At 45.0% G+C, this 24,713-nt stretch overlaps 1 protein-coding gene across 2 annotated transcripts in view; it reads right to left on the bottom strand.

Moving 5' to 3' along the window:
• LOC139752657 (GATA-binding factor C-like) overlaps nt 1-24,713 on the bottom strand; it is a 95,175-nt gene that overhangs the window by 25,769 nt on the left and 44,693 nt on the right. The window contains exon 2 of one of the 2 annotated variants that reach the window (XM_071668415.1): nt 13,521-14,087. In XM_071668415.1, coding sequence (XP_071524516.1) covers nt 13,521-14,087 — 567 coding nt within the window. The remainder of the gene's footprint in view (nt 1-13,520; nt 14,088-24,713) is intronic. The other variant, XM_071668416.1, reaches the window with a different exon arrangement.

Raw genomic sequence — 24,713 nt, 5'->3', positions numbered from 1 at the left:
GAAAACTCCTGAGCATACGGGATTATTTGATGTATTTATTACTTACATAGAAAGTATATAAAGAGGCCAGCCGTGTGCAGCGGCAGATACACCAGGGTATCGAGAGGGAAAGCCTGGCATGTCTGGCTAGCAACCCCTGGCGTGACTCCCTGTAACCAACCACCACTAACTTAAGACCTCTGTCAACGGTGTACGTAGCAACGTGGAATAAATACCAAACACAGGAACGCTAGACGCAACATGGACTGTAAACTACTCTGATTTAGTAATATCGCATATCATGTGATAGTAAAGCCTTTGTAGAAACGGTACATAATAGTATTCAGTAAGATACGCGTCTACAAATTAGATTTACAAAATGCATCATTACATTCTGTTGACATGCTCGGCATGTACTTCGCAATGCTCTCTCTCATTCGGCAGGACGCTAAAGGCACACAAGCTAACTCTCAGATTGAAATAGATTTTGAGATTCTTCATAAAATCATGTATTTCTTTCGAAATGCTCCAAATAGGAACTGAATACTGCAGGAGCTACACCAATAATCTGTACCTGCTGAAAACATAACTGCGACCTTTGAACAAACAAGAGCTAATACACGGTAGGGTCAGACTCTATGGCCAAAATATGACCGCAAGTGTCAGAGCAACGATATAACTGTAATTCCCTGGCCGACATATTGATCCAAGATGCATAAAGTATAGCTAACCAAAGCCAAAAAATGACTTATAGTCAAAATGTTAGCCACCATGACGAAAACATGACTTGGAAAGTGTAAACATCTACCATATGATACACTCAGCTTTTTTTTGTAACTTGTAGACGAGAACACCGTGAGACACGAGCAAAGTGTCATCAGTCACTTACGTTTCCTAGTGAGGAATACCTACACTACCCACCACCAGCCCGAGACACCTACATTTCACCACCACCACCAACCTCAGCCATCTACACTATCCCGCAAACATCCCATCTTCTTTTATATCATCGACTACCACACCGCCACCTTTACCACAATCGTCAACTACTAAGATCATCGCAAGACAAGATAAAACCTCTCTGTGGTCGGTAAGATTATTCTCACTCCATCATGCAAGACCTTACCTTTTCCGCACTTGCGTTCCCTTACATTCGATTAATCCCCAGTGGTTGCAGCCGCCTTCCTATCAGCAGCAGAAACCCATCCTTTCCTGACTCTCTCAGCACGTACCATCCACCCTCAGCCGCAGGAAATTAGCGTCAGACGTCCATCCAATTCTTTCCATCTACCTCATCTAACCTCCCGCCCGCCCCTCACCCTACCTCCACCGTCATCATCACCCTCTCAGCTACTCTAGGCGGCCATTTCCTCCCATCAACCACCCTTACCTGGAAGCCACCCTACCCCATCAACCATCGTCCTCCTAGAGGCTGCCCTTCCTCATCAGCCACCCAACTCCCAGACGCAATCCTCCCCATCAACCATTCCCCATGGAGACCACCATCCACATCAACCAACCTCCCTCGGAGGCTACCCTCTTCCCATCAACCAGACCGTGAGCCCAGCCCAGCCGACACAAGACAGCCCACCCCATTGTTGGCTGCCGCCGACCCACGGTCCTGTCACTGTAGCTCATACCCGTCAACTGCTACCCCGTCTACCCCACCCCTCTAGCCGGTCAACCCATCCCTCTATCCGGTCCACTCGTCCTTCTGTCCACAGCTTTCACCCTTTCCTACAGCCTCCTCCTCTTCCTCCACTTGGTCTATCAAAAGGATCAGTAATTTAGACTAAGATCTTAATAAACATTTAACAGTTTCTTCAACCTTTGTGAATGTGCTGATCCTTCTGCGTCTACATATACACACATCGGAACTCCCCCTCTTCCCTCCTCTGGAGGAAATCCCCCCCCCCCCCTCTAGTGTGAGAGTCACCTACACACCATCTAAAAGCGAAAGTCCTCGCTGATGTTGCTTCCCGGAAGCTCCTCACCCAATGTCTGTGGCCTCGAGTTGTGGTAACGCTCACTGAAGATCAACCCTATACGTAGTCTGTATATATACACACACACACACACACACATATATATATATATATATATATATATATATATATATATATATATATATATATATATATATATATATATATATATATATATATATATATATATATATATATATATATATATATATATACATATATATATATATATATATATATATATATATATATATATATATATATATATATATATATATATATATCTCTTTTTTTTTTTTTTCTTTGCTTTGTCGCTGTCTCCCGCGTTTGCGAGGTAGCGCAAGGAAACAGACGAAAGAAAATGGCCCAACCCACCCCCATACACATGTATATACATACGTCCACACACGCAAATATACATACCTACACAGCTTTCCATGGTTTACCCCAGACGCTTCACATGCCCTGATTCAATCCACTGACAGCACATCAACCCCGGTATACCACATCGTTCCAATTCACTCTATTCCTTGCCCTCCTTTCACCTTCCTGCATGTTCAGGCCCCGATCACACAAAATCTTTTTCACTCCATCTTTCCACCTCCAATTTGGTCTCCCTCTTCTCCTCGTTCCCTCCACCTCCGACACATATATCCTCTTGGTCAATCTTTCCTCACTCGTTCTCTCCATGTGCCCAAACCATTTCAAAACACCCTCTTCTGCTCTCTCAACCACGCTCTTTTTATTTCCACACATCTCTCTTACCTTTACGTTACTTACTCGATCAAACCACCTCACACCACACATTGGCCTCAAACATCTCATTTCCAGCACATCCATCCTCCTGCGCACAACTCCATCCATAGTCCACGCCTCGCAACCATACAACATTGTTGGAACCACTATTCCTTCAAACATACCCATTTTTGCTTTCCGAGATAATGTTCTCGACTTCCACACATTCTTCAAGGCTCCCAGAATTTTCGCCCCCTCCCCCACCCTATGATCCACTTCCGCTTCCATGGTTCCATCCGCTGCCAGATCCACTCCCAGATATCTAAAACACTTTACTTCCTCCAGTTTTTCTCCATTCAAACTCACCTCCCAATTGACTTGACCCTCAACCCTACTGTACCTAATAACCTTGCCATTATTCACATTTACTCTTAACTTTCTTCTTTCACACACTTTACCAAACTCAGTCACCAGCTTCTGCAGTTTCTCACATGAATCAGCCACCAGCGCTGTATCATCAGCGAACAACAACTGACTCACTTCCCAAGCTCTCTCATCCCCAACAGACTTCATACTTGCCCCTCTTTCCAAAACTCTTGCATTCACCTCCCTAACAACCCCATCCATAAACAAATTAAACAACCCATATATATGTGTGTGTGTGTGTGTGTGTGTGTGTGTGTGTGTTTCATTTTCATATCTTTTTCTTCACAAATCCATGTGAGCTCATGACTTCCTTACAGCTACCTTCCCTACCACTTGAGTCCCTGCCACCCTTCCCCTACCCTCCCTGCCAACCGCCCCTCCACCATCCCTCCTCACCCGCGGCACTAAGGGAATGCGACAGAGCAGGAGACAGGTCACACTCCATATCTTAGGACGGTAAACTGCTACCCACAGCCTTCATCCTACCTCCTCTCTCTCTCTCTCTCTCTCTCTCTCTCTCTCTCTCTCTCTCTCTCTCTCTCTCTCTCTCTCTCTCTCTCTCTCTCTCTCTCTCTCTCTCCTCTCTCTGTTCAGTTATTGCATCAGTTATGACAATTAACTGCCATACTCTCAATTCGTCGTATGGTGTTATATCTAATGTACCAGATCATATATATTCCCATGTGACTGGACTCCGGCTTGCGTGAGGTTACACCACGAGTGGAGAGTCACTATTAGTCAGACTGTACTGATGGAAGGACAACCTCGTCAAAGAAATTCTCACTCCAAAGAAATCCATCATTTACCTGCTACTGGAAGCAGCTCAGTTTTGGACTACAGGAGCCTCTGGAAATGAGATGATATCATGGGTAACAACAGGACCCTTACTTAGAAAGGGGTCTTGAGGCGATTATAAATGGATATATATATATATATATATATATATATATATATATATATATATATATATATATATATATATATATATATATATATATATATATATATATATTCTGAATATGATGATTTCTTGATGACGTCTTTTTTTGCTCGTTCTCCTTGTGTTTTTGCTCACCCGGGGCTGATGCCACATGTCTACCCGGGTCTGAGTCCTCTCTATCAAGGTTATGTATGGCTGTTTGTTTAGGTCCCGTCATGGGACTCCATTTACATGTCATATGACTTAAACTACTGTAGTCTTAACCGTCTTTGTCTGGGTCAGTGTTGGTGATGTACATGCTGGCTGCTTCATGGTATGTATTGATACCGTATGTTTATCGTGTTTTTTCCTTTTTTAACCTATTCTTATTTCTGTCTCCCCCAGTGTCTCTAACTTAACCTGTCTCCCCTACTGTCTCTAACTCAGCGTCTCTACCCTACTGTCTCTAATTCAACCTCTCTCCCCCACTGCGACCCGAACCTCACCAGGTCCATCGTAACTCATCATAACCCGCCCCTGACTCCGCCGTTACCCACCAACCCCCACCCTGCCAACTACCATCACTCTTCCTCTTCCACCTTCCTCCACCCTGTCATCCACCACCACCCTTCCATTGCCCCTTCATAACGTTGTCTACTGTATGTAGTCACTTGTTACATACCTTGTTGTATGTACCAGTCCTTCTGACCAGCTCACTCATCATGTAACTTGTGATACATATCATCCATGCAGGCTCTGTCCTGTGTGTTCCGTAGTAGTGCACCGGAGACTCGCCGCTCTTGGGGCAAAAATTAGATGCACAACCTTCACCCTCTCACCCACTATAACTCTCTCCCCTGCCACCCACAACCTCCCTCTACCACCCAAGACCATCCCTCTCCAGCCACCCACGATCTTCCTTCAACCTGCCACCCACAACCTTCCCCTACCACCCACGATCAAAATTCCCCTACTACCATCACCCAACCTACCACGAACACCATTCCCTGCCACCCATATCCTGTCTCCCATATCCTTCAACTTTTCCACCCATCTCCATTCTTCCTCTACCACTTGCAAATTCCACCTTGCCACCAGCTATTACCCTCCCCCTCCTGCCAATTATATATCTGTACCATCCACCACTACTCACACCTTGCCACCCACCACCACCATATATTTTCCTATTCACCCATTTCCACTCATCACTCCTCCACCCAATATCGCCCTCACTTATCCGTCCACTACCACCCTCCTCTCACCCACTTCCCACACGTCACCACTCAGGCCCCACAGATCACATCCCTCTCCCCACACACTACCCACACAGCAAGGGATAAGCCCCTGACTGCCACCCACTTGGACCTGACGTAATGGTGGCCCGCCCATCGCTGGCTTCCGAGGTTCCTCTCTCAGGATTATTGTCAGAGTCCCAACTGTCTATCCCAGACAAGGTAACTAGTGAGGGATGGAAATTCTGCCCTTCTTCTGTCCATCTATTACACCTCACTGTACATATAAATCGGTCCCATGCGATGGTTATCCATGATCCAGGCTTGACACTTCAGAGTAGCATGATTTACTCATTCAGCATCAATAGTTCCAGAGGCAGATAGATAAATAAAGGAGAGAGAGAGAGAGAGAGAGAGAGAGAGAGAGAGAGAGAGAGAGAGAGAGAGAGAGAGAGAGAGAGAGAGAGAGAGAGAGAGAGAGAGAGAGAGAGAGTAGCAGTCCTTAGTGTAAACCTTTACTACGAAATTAACATTAAAAGGGTTTGAAATATTATTTGCAGTATGTACATCTTTTCTGTGTGTAATTACGTATGTCTACAGCAAAAGGAGTTTTGCACATGGGGAAGGGAGGAAGGGAGGGAGGGAGGGAGGGTTGTTGTACAGCGTAGGGAGGGGGTTTTAGACACGTGGAACCCCTTCTCTTGTACAAAACAAGGGAGGGAGCTCAACATTCATGGAGCCCGTTCTTTGTTTGCACAGTACGGGAGTGGGTGGGGGGGGGGGGGGGGAAGAGTTCTACACTCGAAGGGCCCCATCTCTTGCGTTGTGCAGGGGAGGGAGTTCATGAGGCCTCTTCTCTTGAACAGAATAAGGGATAAAGTTCAATACTTATGGGGCCCAATTTCTTGCACAGTACGGAGGAGGGAGTTCAGTGCTAGTAAGGTCGCATCTCTGGAGTAGTATGCGGTAGAAGTTCAACATTCTTTGGACCCCTTCTTGCTCTACATACACACACACACACACACACACACACACACACACACACACACACACACACACACACACGCACACGGTCCGTCTAGCCTGCCTCCAAACTTTCAGACTGTCATAAGTGTCAGTTTCTTACACAAGGAGAAACAAACAACGTCACTAAAGGTTCTAAGTTTTTGGAAAACATGATGAAAGAAATTTCAACGTATTGGGACAGAGGCGAAACTCTCTATCATCCTTTGATGTATTTTTTGTGTCTTTCTTATAGCGAATATGAAAAAATAATGCTTGAAATCTGTTCTATGAAGTTCATGTATTGCTAATTTCCTATTCTGATCATGGCGAAGAGTTTGATTATGTTGCTGAGGCTACCATCAACCTTTTTATAATCTACGATGTTTTCTTGAAAAATTGATTCCCTTTTGTTAGCACTCTGGAAATCATTGCACTGACTACTATGTAATCTGAATAGAAAAAAGTATCTTGCGCAGAATAAACCTTGAGATACCACAATCACCAGTGAAACGCTGCAGTAATCACAGAGGTTATCACATCCTCTACAAAGTATGTGATCCAGCTCAGCAGTCTGTAGTAATCACAGTTATTTCGCATCAGCAAACTACAGGTGAGCGTAGGAGGCGTTGAAGTGAGAAATCGACGGAATGCTGGGAGCCTCTACCTTCTCTATCCCTGAAGTTTTTACTTATCCCATCATCTGATCATGTTGGGTTTCATGTTAATTATAGAGTAATCAGGAACCAGGCAGAGGCACTGTTGGGATCAGATAATGGCATGACTTGGCTAGGGGGCGGAGACCCTACCGCTGGGAGGCGGAGACCCTACCGCTGGGAGGCGGAGACCCTACCGCTGCATATGTTTCAAGCAATTAAATCGTCGGTTAAAAGAGAAGAGAGGGGGAACCATCGGCCCGTGGCTCGACCAGCTGAAAGGCCACGGCCAGAACCATGAGCATCTGGCCTAGCCAGCAGCAAGGCCAGGGCCAGAGCCATGGGCTTCTGGTCAGAGCAGCAGTAGGAAGAGGGCTAGAGCCATGGACTCCTGACTTGGTATGGAGGAAGAGGGGCAGCCAGGATAGAGTCATCGCTGGGTAGTCAGGGTGTCACAGGCTCTACCCTTTCATGTTACAGGCATCCGTCAACTTTGCAACTGAAACCAGTTTATCGCGGTACAAACACTGGCCAGCTGTCGCTCAACCATCCGTCAGTCACGATCTAAACGTCAAATACTGATGAATCCGCTTCAAACATCAGCTGACCTCATCATACTAATCGGTTGATAACGATAACTCATTATCTGTCGTGCAACTAGCATACGTTGATCGTGTTGCAAACGTCATTTTGAGCAATACAAGCATCAGCTGATTACGTTCCTTCTACTGATCACTAAGACTCCAGACCTCCAGTGATCATTCTATAATCACCTACTTACTTCTGGTCACATCCTGGATGATCGCATACCGACAGCGTTAATCATGATATAAACATTAACTCATGACTTACAAATCCTACTGGTGGATTTGATACAAATATCCACTGATGCATTACAGATACCCAATGATGCGTTACGTATACCCAATGATGCGTTACACATACCCAATGATGCGTTACACATACCCAATGATGCGTTACACATACCCAATGATGCGTTACGTATACCCAATGATGTATTGCAAATACTCAATGATGCATTATAGAGATTCAGTGATGGGTAGTAAATAGCCGCTGATGCATCGTAATACTCAGTTACACACTACCATTATCCAGTGATGCATTACAAATACACATTGATGTGTTTGAAATGTCAATTGATGCATGAAAGATATCCACTGATTCTTTACAGATACCCATTGATGCTTGACAATGATCAAGTGATGCGCGAGATATACTCATTGATGCGTTAACTACCTGTTGACCACGTCACGGAGCTCCATACCACATACCACGACCCACTCTCAACATGGTAGCCTCCCATACCACGACCCAGTGTCATCATGGTAGCCTCCCATACCACGACCCAGTCTCAACATGGTAGCCTCCCATACCACGACCCAGTGTCATCATGGTAGCCTCCCATACCACGACCCAGTCTCATCATGGTAGCCTCCCGTACCACGACCCAGTCTCATCACGGTAGCCTCCCATACCACGACCCAGTCTCAACATGGTAGCCTCCCATACCACGACTCAGTCTCATCATGGTAGCCTCCCATACCACGACCCAGTCTCAACATGGTAGCCTCCCATACTATGACCCAGTCTCAACATGGTAGCCTCCCATACCACGACCCAGTCTCAACATGGAAGCCTCCCATACCATGACCCAGTCTCAACATGGTAGCCTCCCATACCATGACCCAGTCTCAACATGGTAGCCTCCCATACCATGACCCAGTCTCAACATGGTAGCCTCCCATACCACGACCCAGTGTCATCATGGTAGCCTCCCATACCACGACCCAGTCTCAACATGGTAGCCTCCCATACTATGACCCAGTCTCAACATGGTAGCCTCCCATACCACGACCCAGTCTCAACATGGTAGCCTCCCATACCATGACCCAGTCTCAACATGGTAGCCTCCCATACCATGACCCAGTCTCAACATGGTAGCCTCCCATACCATGACCCAGTCTCAACATGGTAGCCTCCCATACCACGACCCAGTGTCATCATGGTAGCCTCCCATACCACGACCCAGTCTCAACATGGTAGCCTCCCATAAAGACTCATACAAACAACTGTTGATCACGCGACAACACTAATGATCACACCAGGAATACATGCATCTAAACATTGATTGATAACGCGATGAATATGAGGTTTATCATTTCAAAAACTGTACCTCTTACAAGTCAACACATATTGATAACAGCACTGTGGTTGATCGCCACATAAACATTATCATGAATTGGAAAATGTAAACCGAACCACACACACCACATACGTGGGTTGTTTACCCAACAAACACCACCTAATGGCGGTATAAACACTTTTCTTTAAACTATAAACCTTATAACTGAGCGCGAAACAAACAGCATACTTGATCACACTACAAACCACGAGGGTAGACAATAAACAATGATTAACTCTACCATCACAGGATTAGTTAATCACATCACAAAGAACAATATGATCACGTCATAAGTACCAGTTGATCACTTTAACTTTATTCAGACCATAAGCTTCTAAATTTGGGGGAAGAGTGATCACCCTCTCCATTAATCCATACCTCATCCCTCCCGCTCCCTGGCCCCCCTCACCACCTAATCTGAATAAACGATTCCGGGGCGAGTTAAGTACAGTGATTATGGCGCGCTACCTCCTGCCTCCCTAGCCTGACTCCTGCCTGCTCGCCCGCTCTACCTCACCCAGGGTCGCAAAACACTACGATTCCCCTCCCCTGTTCCCCCCTCGCTGGAAATGATAGGGATGGGGCCATCCCTTCACTCCCTCCACCTGCTGGCCAGTACGTAATCATAGTTATCTGGCCACGCCTTAACTATCTGCACCTGTTTGGAATTAAAATAGCCGCTATGGACTAGAGGCTAGTCCGGACGATTCACGGCCCGGGATCATATGTATTATAAAAGCGAGATGCGCGGGTCCGCCTGTCGTAACCGGCTGTCGGGCGGCCATCCGTCAGGGGCAGACGTACGAGGGTCGTAAGTTAAGTAATCACTCGGTATTACACCAGCGGCGCCACCGGGAGACCCTACCTGCTGGGGTAAACCACCAGGCGACGCCGCCTCGTGCCCCTGGCCTGCACCCGCCGGACTCTTAGCTTTGCTTAAGAGGTTCCTATCACTGGACGAGATAGACAGCCTTGTCTGCAGTCTCTCTTTCTTGGCTTGCCTCAAAATAAGTTAAAATATGTGCATTACAACAAAGCATATATCTTTTTTCCTCTGATCATCTCGACCGCATGAAACTAGGATTATTATCTATTATTTATTGCTTCTCTCCCGCGAGTGTTCAGATTATAGGTGTAGCATAACCTGGAAGTATTGATACGGCTCATAAAGTAGTGTCTGGTATCGCCCCATGTGTTATCCCCTCCCTATCTGACTCGTATCTTGTGTTCGGGTAATTTGTGTCCACAGTCGAGTGCTGGAGAGGAATTACTCACCGCTGAGACTCGTTACCCCATGGGTAACTTTAGATTCCTATCTCCTATATGCTTATCTTTTAACTATTCAGTTTTCTTTTATGAATTGTTATTACTTCAGGAAGGCTGACCATGTGATGAAGGTGCTGTTCGTCATTACTGGCAGTATATATAAAACATCCCATTTTCTCCTTTTGAGCCCATTTCACTCGTATTCGGTTCTTCAGTCTCACCTTGTAGAGAACAATCACGCTACTCATGGCTATATAAACCTCAATTTGCGACTACGCTAAAACACTTCGATGTGCTTTCTTAGAACCAGAGAAAAGCACTGGTGATGTGATTAATGTGTTCGCTGTTGAGCTTCCAAGAAGTCGCACTGATTAGGGGTCTCAAGTGTTTGTGTGTCAATTAACACGTGAATGGAGAAAAGGACGTCGAAGGTATGCTTGATGTTTCAGTTTGCGCACAAGTCCTGCTTCATCAGATTTGAATCACTGGTTTCACAGGTCTTGCTTCCCTATCTTCATTCGTCCCTGCTTCACATGGTTCACTGACGTGTTTCATTACTTTTGCTACCCATGCTTCATCAACGCCACGAATCTGGTTCATATGATTTTCCAGTCCAAGCTATAAAAGTTTCACGAGTCTTTGCTCTTCAAATTGGAGATACAATGACCAGAAATAACGATGTGAAGCTAAAGAACAGGAGGTGCAGTACAAACGTTTGCAAAGTGTTTAGCAAACGTTGATTTAAACCATTGGAATATTCATCACCACATGCTATCAAGGTGAAGACGATCAATATACTTAGATCACAGTAAGATAAGACTTTAATGACGATATTTGACATTAAATAAGCTTCTTGAAAAATAACAGTATGATATACATGTATCTTAACTTTTTTCTTTACGGATTTAATACACACCCTGGCTAGGGATGCGGCGGCTGAAGTTAGATCAAAACGTGCTGTCTGTTCCTCTTTTCTTATAAAATTTTCATGTCAGCATGTTCTTTCTATACTACAGTGCTACTATCCTGACGGCTGACATGCCTATAAGAGTGGTGAGGAACCTTTAGCTTTGCTATGCTGTCTCTTTCTCTACAAATTTGGAATTCAGGATACAGTCAATGTCCTCCAGCAGATAACGTTGTCATGAGCCAACAAGCCTTCAGTTGTCTGTCTTTCCCATGGACTCTCATGTTTTCCCTCGTTTCACAGGCTCTATATCAGTAGTCTCGCCAACTCTTGCTTTCATTCACAATATGAGCCTTCCTGTGTACAGGTTCCGTATAAAGGAAATGCGCCATTTTTATAGTCATTTGACGAGTGCAGAGATGATATGGTTATGACGTCCCCACTACAGTAACCTACACACTCCAGACTGATCAGTTATAAGAGACTTTTCTTGGACGATCCAGTGAAGGACGTTACATTCTTTATAGCAAGACAGAGAACCTACTAGACTTTCTTGAAAGGCGAAAATGGAATTCTCATAATCGAAAATGCAACGTTCACACACACACACACACACACACACACACACACACACACACACACACACACACACATAGAAACAGCAGTATCGCCTGAACAGCAACCAGCATAGAAAACGAGATCAGCACTTATGAGGCTTAATAATAATTTGCATAATGACGGTCCCCTCTCGTACAGGAATATAAAACTAATTTCAGAATTGTATCTAGACCCTGGAGGTTGGTTCAGCTCTCACACAGTTGAATCAAGATTTTCTTTTTATAGAAAATGTGTTTTGATTTGAATTTTAGATTCAGTAAAAGAACGGGAAGGAAAACTTAATGTTATGGTAATGTGAGGGTAATCGCCGGATTTCTCTCGTTCTGGGAGCAGATGAGAGGCTGCGCGCGGACAATGAATTCTCGATCTTAGGAATAATTCACCTCCTGATCAATGAGGTCAGAGGCGCCTTCTGATTCAATGAGAAGCCAAGTAGTGGTCGTCTATGATAACCAGTGGCTAGGGAGATCAGCTTCTAGCCTGCATGATAACCCGTTCTCCCCACAGTAAAAGATAACGCCGATAACACCGCCGACGATCACAGACGCCTCAACCAGCGCCGGCAGGAACACAAGGTAGCCAGAAGAGGAAAGAATCCTACTGGGTGAAAGGATGATTCCTATGCTTCATACTGATCTATGATTGGTTGCTGATGAGTAACGAGTGATCTGACTGGTGTATGGCTCCAGGAACGAGTGCTAATCTAAGAGTCTAGTGTGCACAAAGGTCAAGAAGTCTAACTGCTGATGCCGTCAGGGTTAGATCCTTGCGGGCGTGCGGAGAGTTGGGCGTGACGGAGAGTTAGTGGAGGCGGTGCCACTCTAGAGCGTCAGTGTGTTAGTGGGCGGTGCCAAGGGGATTAACCACAACCACCCTCACCTCATCCCTTATATAGGCTCCTGCTACGTCATTAGCCTGTGACGTAATAGGCTGATGACGTCACAGGAACTTTTTTTTTGGTGCTGACGGTGCTGCTGACGGCGCTACTGACGGTGCTGCTGCTCACATTTTCCTTATGATTAATCTAAGAGGATTCGTCAACATGATGTTGATTTCGTGAAACCTTAACAATTTTCTGTGTCACTCAGAGCAACAAAAATATTTAATTTTTATGATAGATATGAAATTTTCGCAAGGTTGAAGTGAGTCACATAAGACAAGATGTGCATGGTAAGATGACATGGAGGGATTTGGCGGCCACATGGCGCGTCAGCTGGAGCAGCGGCTGGCACACCTGCTGGAACACCAGCTGATAGTGTCGGTGGGGTACAGGATGGCGTACCAGCTGGCGCATCCACGCACAATTAACAATAGTAGTGAATGAGTGACAGTGACACAAGAGGATCTCCACTAGCAGTGAATGGCTGTTGACAGCGGAAAAAAACCTCTGTCCCTGCGTGTCTTAATCTTGAAGTTAATCCGACACAGGTTTGGCTTAGAAGCACTTCACATCCTGAACAACAATCAAAGCATCAGGAGCGCAAGAAGCCGTAGAGGAGGCGGCGCAGCCCCGCCAGCGAGCACCATCAGCAGCATCTAAGGGAAGGAGGGAGGGGGTTGCGGGCACCCCGCAAGAGATGGGCGGGTCTTACCGGCGGAGGAGCGCGGCTTGGACTTTGGCTTGTCGTGGCCGAGCGCCTTGTTGAAGTGTGAGGATGGCGGGTAGTAGGGGTTGGGGAACTCTGACCCCCCGCCCAGGGAGCCCGGATACGGGGGGTAGGAGGGCAGGAGGGGCGTGGCCGAGGCCTCCCCGCCGCCCCCACTGACTCCGGGGGTGGAGGAAAAGCCCGCACCTTCACGCCCGCTCTTGTTGGCACAGGCGCTCAGGGGGGACAACATGGGCGCACTCTTCAGGTCCGAGCCGTCGCCACCCCCCGTCATGGAGTACTCGGAGACCGGCGCGCCGCCCCCGGCGCCGCTCGCCATCGTGTCGTCCTTGGAGAATGCCGACGCGAAGAGTCCCGAAGACGTGTAGGAGTAGGAGTTGGAGTGTGGCGCGGGCGAAGTGGAGGAGTGGGCGTGGGCGTAGTGAGGCGGCTTGGTGAAGGGCGAGTGCCAGGAGGGAGATGAGCCGCCCACCATGGACTTGTCCCCGCCCAGCCACGGGTGCAGCGGTGAAGCGAAGTGCGGTCGGAACACCTGCCCGGAGCCCATGCGAGCTGTAGGGAGACAAGAGTCGTTAATATATTATACAGGCGGATCACAGCTGACATAGGTGGGTTAAGCCCCCTGCCGGTTGACATAGGTGAGTTAAGCCCCCTGCCGGCTGACACAGGTGGGTCAGGCACCCAGTCGGCTGATACAGGTGGGTCTGGCCCCCTGCCGGTTGACACAGCTGAGTCAGGCCCTCTGCCGGCTGACACTAAGGGTTCAGGGACCATACCGGCGGGCGCCGGCGGTTGCCACTCAAGTCATACAGGTGTAATGATGAGTTTTTGGTATCATAGGCAATGCTGTTGTCATAGCAACGGTGCATAGTGAAGTAGTAATAACGGTAGTAATAGTAAAAGTTAATGTTGATATTGTTTTATTGTGTTTGTTGGAGAAGTGATTGTTGTACAGTAACATAATTACGTTAAGAACTGCAGTAACAGTTGTTTATGCAATGAAACTATTTTCATGCACAGACACCACCAATAAAGATAACATCAACAATTGAATAATCATCAATGGCATTATGGTAATTGATAGGATATATATTCATTACAGACAAAAAACAAATAAATTATTCCTGTTAGCATTAACAGCTGTTGGTAGTCGACGTATCGTCAGAAGCGTTATTAATGATAATAAAAACATTAGACGTGATGACGATACCAACATGTTGACTAAAAGTAAAGGTATTAGTGACCATTTTGCCCCATCAGCATCCTTAACGTAGTGCCAACACAAAGTAAGGTCGTCTAGGTCTAGAGGAAGATGATCACATTTAATTTGATAAAGGCTACAGGAGGGAAATACAGTGTGAAGTAGCACTGCTACATGTTATAATATAAAGCTGTAACTTTTCAATCGATACACCTCATTAAGGAAGAGTTCCTGTCATACGCAACACAAGGTTCATGTCTTGGAACACTAACACTCCATGAAACAGATTTTTTCCTCAGATAATCCATAGGTATTATACAAAGGGGTTTATGATGTTGAGTAATGGTGCATACAGAGTAAGCTTCTTAGAAACTATAGGAAATATGAAGATGAAATGAAGATGAAAATCCTTCACTATATGGTGAACAAAAAATCTTTCTTCCAGGGAATGAATATGTTGCTTATCTCCCGTTCACTGGTGAGATCGAAAGCACCTTTAAGGAGTGCAGCTTGGCCAGTTGTTGCCCCGACTAGGTACCCAGCTGGGTCAGATGGTTCATGAATCTCACGCGACCAGCAAAATCCAATAGATCTCCATGAGTAGGGTGTTATCCCCCCAACCTCCTCCCCGTCCTCCCACCGGCAGATGTCCGTGACATCGGTCTTTGTGTAAGATGATCAGCTACGTCAAACATGGGTAAACATGTATGAAGCACGGTAAAGCTAGGAGAGACGTGTCAGATAAACTGTTATTCGTGCAGATAACTCGCGTTGACCACAGGTATTTCATCCTAACTACGTTGACAGATGCCCTGGTGATGGACGCTTCTTGGTCTGTACCCAACACAGGCATCCACTGATCTCTCTCACGCCCCACATGGGAAGCAGTGTGCTGTCTCTAGCCCAACATGGTGAGCTGTGGGCACTCTCCACACGCCATACACAGTGAGCAGCGTGCGTTCTCCACGCTTCACATGGTGAGCTGTGGAAGCCCTCCACGCAACGAACACCACAAAGAAATGCAGCTCGAGGAAGAACAAAGCAAAACTAAGAATCGTGTACATTTCACTGATATCAGTATTTGCATAATCCATCAATCATTACACGTGCTAGTTATGATGATTCAGACGTAGATGAATTCAGACACTGATTGTAGACCTCAGCAGTCCACTTACATTTATGCCATGTAAGACGTCCCCTATTGCACCAGCTGCTTAAAATAGGACGGACATAAATGGTCCTCACCGTTGGTGAGCCTGTCTGCGGGTTCAGGCACCGCTTGATAATCTTATAATCTTACTGCATTGCTGGCCAGTTTATCACTGAAAGACATCTCAAGCATTGAGCTGCCTTTATATATATATATATATATATATATATATATATATATATATATATATATATATATATATATATATATATATATATATATATATATATATATATATATATATATATATCGTTGATTAATTGACTCATTTTTGTGCCCCTCATGCCATGTGATCAAAACCTATCAGTGAAGATTGCATGTAACACAAAACCCCTTTAATTAACATCCAGTTCTCTGGACACACAACACAGTTTACCCATACATAGGTTTTTGTACTTCATACACGTTCTTGACCTTGTGTTGTTTATTGTTTACAGTTTGGACACTGTTCCATCTTAGCTAACAGTTTCTAATGTTAATTCTTTTTAGATTTCCATGAGCGCATTTATCAACTGTGGGAGACTGATTCTTCATGACGAGAAACTGAATGTTATCATAGCTTACTGATCGTTACGTCGAACACGTTTATGTTATTGCAAGGTAGTACTGCAGTGTTTTTAGATCGAACAGAGGGTAATGAGCGACAATAAGAAAAGAATATGGGCAGAAATTGCGTTTTCGACCAAGCTATTGCTTCCTTACTTCCAGATGCCACAGAGGCTCGAAACAAAAGATGAAATATGTTCAGTGCAAGAAATAGAGCGAATATTAGCGTGAGCTGGGGAGGACCAGAATTACCGTAGAGACACACTCCCACAGGAGTACTGGAGATAATTATCCTTATTCACTTGAAGCTGGGGAAAGTAAGCTCTCAGAAGATACGTCACGAGGGAAGCATAAGAGAGGGCACAGGTTCAGAGGGAGGAGACGGGAAGGAGAACTCTCTAAGCAAGGCTAGGTTAGGTTAGGTTAGTTTAGGTTATGTTAGGTTAGGTGAAAATAAGGTACTGAAATGAGCGGCTTTTATAGTTGGAGAGCTAACTATAGATTGACTGGAAGAGACGAAAGATGAATTACAAAAGTTGCTGTAATTTATTTTGGTTTAAGAGTAGAGATTTATAGCAAGAAGTCAGACCAACACACTTTAAAGTTGTGTTGTGCTTGACAGATTTCAGTGATTCTGGACAGGAAGGAAACTTGCGTGATGGTTGTGAAGATAGCAGTGCTTCGTGACAGGAGGTCAAATAGTCGAAGAGTTCTACAAAGTTGGAGAAACTGATGAAGGCGGGGGAAATATACGAAGCATGAAGGCATCATACGGGGTAGAACAGTTTAGAGCCAGATTGTCTCAAGATTGACACGAAATTGATTCAAAGTCTGGCCATAAATTCATGAGGGCAGATGGAGTTAAGATTAAAGTCTCAAGTAAGGTCAACCTAAAAGCTTCATTGAAAGAATGTGAGCTGGTGGCCTAGATATGGCCCTGCAGGTTAAGGAGTGGCGTTAAAAGTCAAGATGTGGACTTGAGGATTGAGGTTTGGGTCTTGGGTCGAAGTGTGGGCCTGAACGTCAAGGTATAACCTTAGGTGTTAAAGTGTGAGCCTGTAAGTCAAGTGTGAACCTGGGGGTCAACGTATGGATGTAAGGCTCAAGCTGTGAAAATGAAAATGATGTAGATGTGGGGTTAAGGTGTGGGCATAAGGTCATGGTGCGGCCGCGGAGGTCATGGTGATTGAGATTTAGGGTCCGATGGTCAAGGTACGTGCCCAAGATCAGGGTTTGAACCCATAGATTGAAGTATAGGGACAGAGGACAAGATTTAGGCCAAGTGGTCAATTGTGCAGTCTGAAGGTTACGATATTTGCCCAGAGGTCTATGTGTTCCCTGTGCGCCAAGTAATCTAAGATAGTGCCAAGAATACAGATCACTAAGTGACTCCTAGCTGTAAGAACTGTGGTCATGTATGCCAAAACAGGTTAAAGTTTCAACGCACAGGCCCAGCAGTGTGGAGACGATTCATAATCATCACTCACTCGCCTGCTCGCCTGAAGTCACTGTTTCTTTTCACACCTCAGTTTTCAATTGCATGGTACACCATGATTGTATGATCCTTAAACTGTTTGCTTGGTACATTCCTTTCCGAAACGTTACATTCCCAAATATCGAGTAGAATATTGCTCGATCATTGTATAGCATTTGTTTGTAACTGTCTTATGCATGCGAACGCAAAGGATGTACAATACGTTTTACTATGGGATTGGCAGCGGGCCGATTTCCAGCCGACGAGCGACCAACCGCGACACCGGATGTAATATGGTCATTTTTCCTCAAGAAGTGGCGGGAAGAAAGTATTTTCTGGGAACGTCAACTTCCCTGGCACACTTTCTTGGGTCCACTGACTGAGCTTCTACATCTATCCCGGTTGAGGTCAGCAGATCCTGAAAACTGTGTAAGGAATCAGCAGACACGCGCCTGTTCAGTCAGACCTACTGTCACTATTCGATTTATGGTACAAGTCACAGTTGCCACATGAGACATATTGTTAGTTGCGCCACCTTGATGTGTTGTGTCCCGCTAGATCCCAACGCTGGGATGATGATGACGTCAAGGGTGTCCATCGTTCTAAGCCTCAGATCTTTATCATGTCCCACTCTCCAGAACTTTCAGGCCATATATCAAGGAAATGAAGAATAGAGGTACATCTAGAATCCCATAGAACTTTATTTCAAATCTCTCTGATTGTATACAAAACCTGTTTGGCTCATTTCTTTGGTTGACTCTGGAACGGGATACAAATAGACCAATCATATGACGTACGTATTATGAAATGATGAAGCTCATTGGTAGTGTTATGAGCGTCGAGTTTGTGTCTATCAAGCTTAGTTGGATTCTTCCTACGTGGAAGAAGAAGGAAAGTTATATAACGCAAGGTTTTAGCATATACATCTGAGGAATTCAACACATCACTCATAACTGGACTGAAAACAGAAGTTTGTCAATTCTATGCGACTCGAATTCATCAATATTTGTTTCTACAAATACATAATAACAACTATATAATGATGAGCCCACCACAAACAACATCATTAAGTAAAGTTTGCCGGACGTTGTAAAAACACGTATTTTCCATTTCACTGCAGCTAAAGCAATGAAAAAATAGTCAAATCAGTTTGCCGAAAGCGTCCAATAAAAAGGCTAAATTGAGAGTTACAGGAAAAAAAAAAAGAAGAAAAAAGAAAGAGAGAGGGAGAGAGAGAGACGGCCATGAGTAGATGATGCAACGTTCCATTAAATTCAATTAGTTCACGTCGTGCCTGAGGTTGTCATAAATTACAATAAATGTAATTATATGATAACTTTATGAAATAAGCGACACTCTCGTCAACGCATGACGGCCCCAAATGTTATCGCTATGGTCGGCCCTTTTCAAAAAATTTCCTTCGCAATTTCGTGGTTTTCGCTCGGCCGTAAGTCAACCCATGGACTCGTGTGCGTATGTGTGTGTGTGTGTGTGTGTGTGTGTGTGTGTGTGTGTGTGTGTGTGTGTATGTGTGTGTGTGTGCGCGCGCGCGCTCTTCTCACTTATAAATCATGGTTATTATCTCCAACTTGGATCTAAGGAGTAAATCATCATGGTGGGTACTTATAAATGATTGTGATATCGGCAGACACTACATCATGGCTCCGCTAAGTGAGAAATTGGCCAGACATTGTCCAGGATCTTTTCTTCACTTTTACCTTTCCAGCGGCCGGATCCTGCGAGGGAATTTGGAGACCTGGGGAGGACCTTACCAGGGAGAACCACCTCCAAGGTTTGAGCGGCGGTCCCTGACGACCTGTGGTTATACCAGGGACGCTGGTGAGCTTTAAGTGATCTTCAGTTAAACTTGAGCGTTTTAAGAAAGATGTTGGTCGTGTAAATTTTTTCCTGACATTAAAGAAATTATTTTTGGTCTCATGAAATTTCCTGAATGTCCAGGAGCGAAGTTGGTATTTCAGGGAAATTGTTGGTTTATTTCCGCAGCGACTCGGCTAAATACAGAATATATGCCATATTAAAGAAACTCTCCTCCTCCTCCGAGTCGTCTCCACACGTGTAAGCAACGTACGATGTATTGTGGCTTAATTTTTGTCCACTTCTACCAGAGAATAATGAGCCGGTCACTCTTCCTCGCATTTTACATTTACCTAATCTACATTTCTCGTTCACTTTGTGTGTGTGTGTGTGTGTGAGTGTGTGTGTGTGAGTGTGTGTGTGTGTGTGTGTGTGTGTGTGTGTGTGTGTGTGTGTGTGTTTTCCGTCATTCCGTTTCTTTCTCTCTTTATCAGAAAAATCAGAACTCAGTAATGGCATCGTGAGGGAGGACCACCTTGATTACGGCGGAGGAGTTTATCAATCACATATTTATCGCAACATCAACACATGGGGGCTTTTACTTCCCATGGTTAATCAATTTCCTACGGTGACATACGTCATCAAACCCTCCTGTTCTGTTTCGCCACAGCCATCACTTGATCAGACGATAACACGCAAGGGAAAGTAAAATAAGTAATCCCTCACAAGGACATCTTGCCTTATACTCCCTTCCTCTACAGATCAACAAAAATTCTTGTTTTCTATGATCTATGGCCTCGATGCTGTTGAAGAAAATAGGACTTCGACCTCCCAGCTCCTGAGGGTTGAACCCAAAAATATTACGACTTTCGAGTGCATTAGCGTCTCATAATCTGCATATTTAGATAACTCGGGAAAGATTCATAAACATGATGACGAGTAAATCCGAATAAACACCAGAACCTAAAAGTAATATATGCTCTTCAGTGATTGTATGACTACATAGGACGATGATGTAAATAGTTAGGAAGGCAGGTTGGACACAAGCTGCCGGGAGAGTCTCCGGTGCTTAGCTTACGAAAGTCATCTTGATCAGCCGATGATTCAAGAGCCTCGACCTGGCAGCCTATAATATAAACAAATATAGACTAAAAGACTTGATAAGCGCGGACGATTAAAGGTCTAACCCACAGTATGGCTTTGATCGGTTATCCTAATGGTTTGAACGTGACTTCGGGTCGCTTTGAGTTTCATATTGATGGACCAATACGATGTTCGAGGAAGTGAAGTATAGGTGAAGGTGGGGATGGGAGGGAAGGAGAGGTACAGATAAGATGGAGGATAAAGTAGATGTGTTTATCAAAAGCTGACGGCAAAAAGATAAAGATAAAAAACTCTAAAAGAGGCATGGGAAAGCTGGGTCCCATCCGTCGACAGAGCCAGCATGACTGACACCATCGTTCATCTTTTGATTAATAGACAAGATAATTCCCACTAAAGTGTGGTCGTAGTTTTAGAGGGCAAAAAACAAACTAAAACGAAGCCTTGTTATGAAAACATACATCGAATTAGTGTTTATGTGAGTGTGTATGAGTGTTAGCATGCTTCTGTGTACGTGTGTCTGTATTTAGGTGTGTGTACATGCATGTACATGAATGTAATTGTGTTAGAGAATTAAGAAATATAGTTTATGCTTATGGACCACTGTGGTGTAGAGGTTGGCGTTACTGAGCGTGGTGTTGTGACGTTACTGAGTAACCGGTCTAAGTAACCACGTCTGGCAGGCTCGTGCCCCAGTCAGGGGTTACGAGTGTTACCAGGAGACGTGATGTACCTATTCTATATGAATAGTTAAGTATGTAGGTAACATGAATAGTTAAGTATGTAGGTAACATGAATAGTTAAGTGAGTAGGTACCATGAGTAGTTAAGTGAGTAGTTACCATGAGCAGTTAAGTGAGTAGGTACCATGAACAGTGATCTGTTCATGAATGAAAAGCTCATGAATGTGTAAATAGCAAAGGTGGATTTTAGTGTTAATTCTAGTGTCTTACTAGTCTTGTTGAGTGCATTATGCGTTGAGGTGAATATCTCAATTGCTGACCTACGCATAGCAGTTCCTGACATGTGTATTACAAGTGCAGACGCATGTCTCACAAGTGCTGACGCATGTATCACAAGTGCTGACGTATATATCAAATGTGCTGACGTATGTATCACAAGTGCTGACATGTGTATGCGTTCAGCTACCATGGAGCTACAAAGTTCCGCCACTTGCTAATACATATGCAGTGACTGCCTCACTAATGGTAATATGATGTCGGACACCATTAACTACCATAACCACTGGGGTGGTAATTGCTGCGCTATTTCCGCTGGCTGCTTAATTGGCCATGAAAACTATGGGGGAGGGATGGAGCAGGATGGGGTAGGTCGGGGAGGATGTGTTGGATGGGGAAGAAGGGGGCGGGGATGGGGAGAGTGAGTATTAACATGGGTGTGAACCCACCGTGGAATGAAGGTCGTGTGTTGAGGGTAAGTCTGATATGAAGTCGACTAAGTGGGTCTGGGAACATTTTCTTGACGTACGCAGAGTTTATGCATATATTGTATTGATATCTTCCTATCTCTTCTATTCTTCTCTTGTATGCATTATTTGTTTCTGCTGTGGAAAAAATGAAGATAATGACGGAAAGTTGATGTTGATGAACATCGACTATTGGCAAGTCTCTCTCTCTATTTCTCTCCCTCTCTTACATAGCAGTTCTCTCGGACCCTGCGGTGCGTCAGGGTACCCTAGCTTGGCAGGAACGGAAGCCAGAGATACGTTTCTGTCTGGGGAGGAGCTAGGGAGGTGGCAGACACCTTCCTGCTGCGATAACCCAGATCACTATCTTGAAGGATGCAAGGGCTGGGGTGGGAGCGATGGGGAGGGAATATGATGCTGAACACTGCTGTATGTGTGACCTGAGATCATAGCAATATATGTGATATGAGATGACTACTGAACACATGACCTGGGACATCGACTTAACTAATGGTGTCCTTGTCCAGTGCCTAGAATTGCTTTAGCAGCCTTACTCACTTGATATATCTATCGATCGATCGATGTAAAACACACCTGCTTACATCCGTTCTCTAGCTGTCATCTGCAACACACCGAAAGCACAGCTCCTTATCCACATCCAGGCCCCACACTCCTTTCCATGGTTTATTCCGGACGCTTCACATGCCCTGATTCAGTCCACTGACGGCACGTCGACCCGTGTATACCGCATAATTCCGATTCACTCTAACCCGTGCATGCCTTTCACCCTCTTGCACGTTCAGGCCCCCGCTCGCTCAGCATCTGTTTCACTCCATCCTTCCATCTCCAGTTGGGTCTCCCTGTTCTTGTTCCCTCCATTTCTGACACACACATATCCTCTTTGTCAACCTTTCCTCACATATTTTTTCTGTATGTTCAAACGATTTCAGCACACCCACTTCAGATCTCTCAGCCACACTCTTTTTATCACCACACATCTATCTTACCCTTTCATTACTTGCTCGACCAAACCATATCACTACACATTGTCCTCAAACATTTCATTTCTAACACACCCACCCTCCTCCGCACAGTCTTATCTATAGCATATGCCTCGCATTCATTTGACAATGTTGGGAATACTATACCTTCAAACACACCCGTTTCAGACCTCCTAGATGACGATTTCTCTTTCCACACATTCTTCATTGTTCCCAGAACTTTCTCCCCCTTACCCACCCTATGACTCATTTCCGCTTCCATGGTTCCATTCAGTATCATGCCCATTCCTACGTATCTTAAACCCTTGACATTCTCCAATCTTTCTCCATTCAAACGCACACCCAAAATAAGCTCTCTCTCAACTCAACTAAACTTAACAACATTGCTTTTGTTTTCATTCTTCCAAACTCAGTCGCCAACTTCTGCATTTTCATACTCAAATCTGCCACCAGTGTTGTAACACTGATTCACTTCCCAAGCCCTCCCATCTCCTAAAGATACTCGCCCCTCTGTCCAAGGGTCTTGCATTTACCTGTCTCACTATCCCATCCATAAACATATCAAACAACCATGGTGACATCACACACCCCTGCTGCAGACCAACCTTCTCTCGGAACCATTAAATTTCCTCTCCTCCTACTTTTACAAATGCCTTACACTCCAGATAAATGCTACGCATAGTTCCTAGCTGCTTTCCTCTCAAACAGTACATTCTTAAGACCTTTCACAAGGCATCTCTATCAACCTTTTCACATGCTTTCCCAGATCCATAAATGCTACATACGAATCTTTTTGTTGTAACACACTCGACTTCTTTCTTACCTTTCCCTCCCCACCCCTCCTCCTCACTACCACCACCACCACCACCACCACCATAGGTACGGCATTTCTTCCATCTCAAAGGCATCTGAGCACAATATTATTCCTGTCACTTCCAAGGGGTCACCTCCCACACCGTACTCTCGAAGCGCTAACCACGTCACCCGGAAAACTCGGCAGTCTTCCTTGTGCAACTTATATTTTGTCTCTCCCTGGGATTATTCCTGCTTTGCTGATTCTGGTTATCTTTGTCTCAAGGATTCTGGCGACCCTTTTGTCATGGCGCTCTGCACCTCAAAGCATCAGACATGGTGCAGTATGAGTCCTTGTATTCTAATTTCTGTTCTAATGACTTTACTGCATCTCTGTTCTCTAATGCATTATCTATGTTCTAGTTGTTAGTACCATGACTCAAAGCAAATATCCCTCTCAACCTGTCGACAGTTGCGTTCCTTGCAGCTCCTCCAACATTTAACCCTATTCATTTGAACAATCACTTGTTTGCCAAATGGCGTCCTAGCTACGTCTCTTCGTTGTATATCAAGTGGCACATTTCATTCTTGAGTCTCCCCTGACGATGTGATC

Source organism: Panulirus ornatus, chromosome 13, assembly GCF_036320965.1.
Source record: "Panulirus ornatus isolate Po-2019 chromosome 13, ASM3632096v1, whole genome shotgun sequence".
Lineage (NCBI taxonomy): Eukaryota > Metazoa > Arthropoda > Malacostraca > Decapoda > Palinuridae > Panulirus > Panulirus ornatus.
This window is presented reverse-complemented; position numbering and strand designations above follow the sequence as displayed.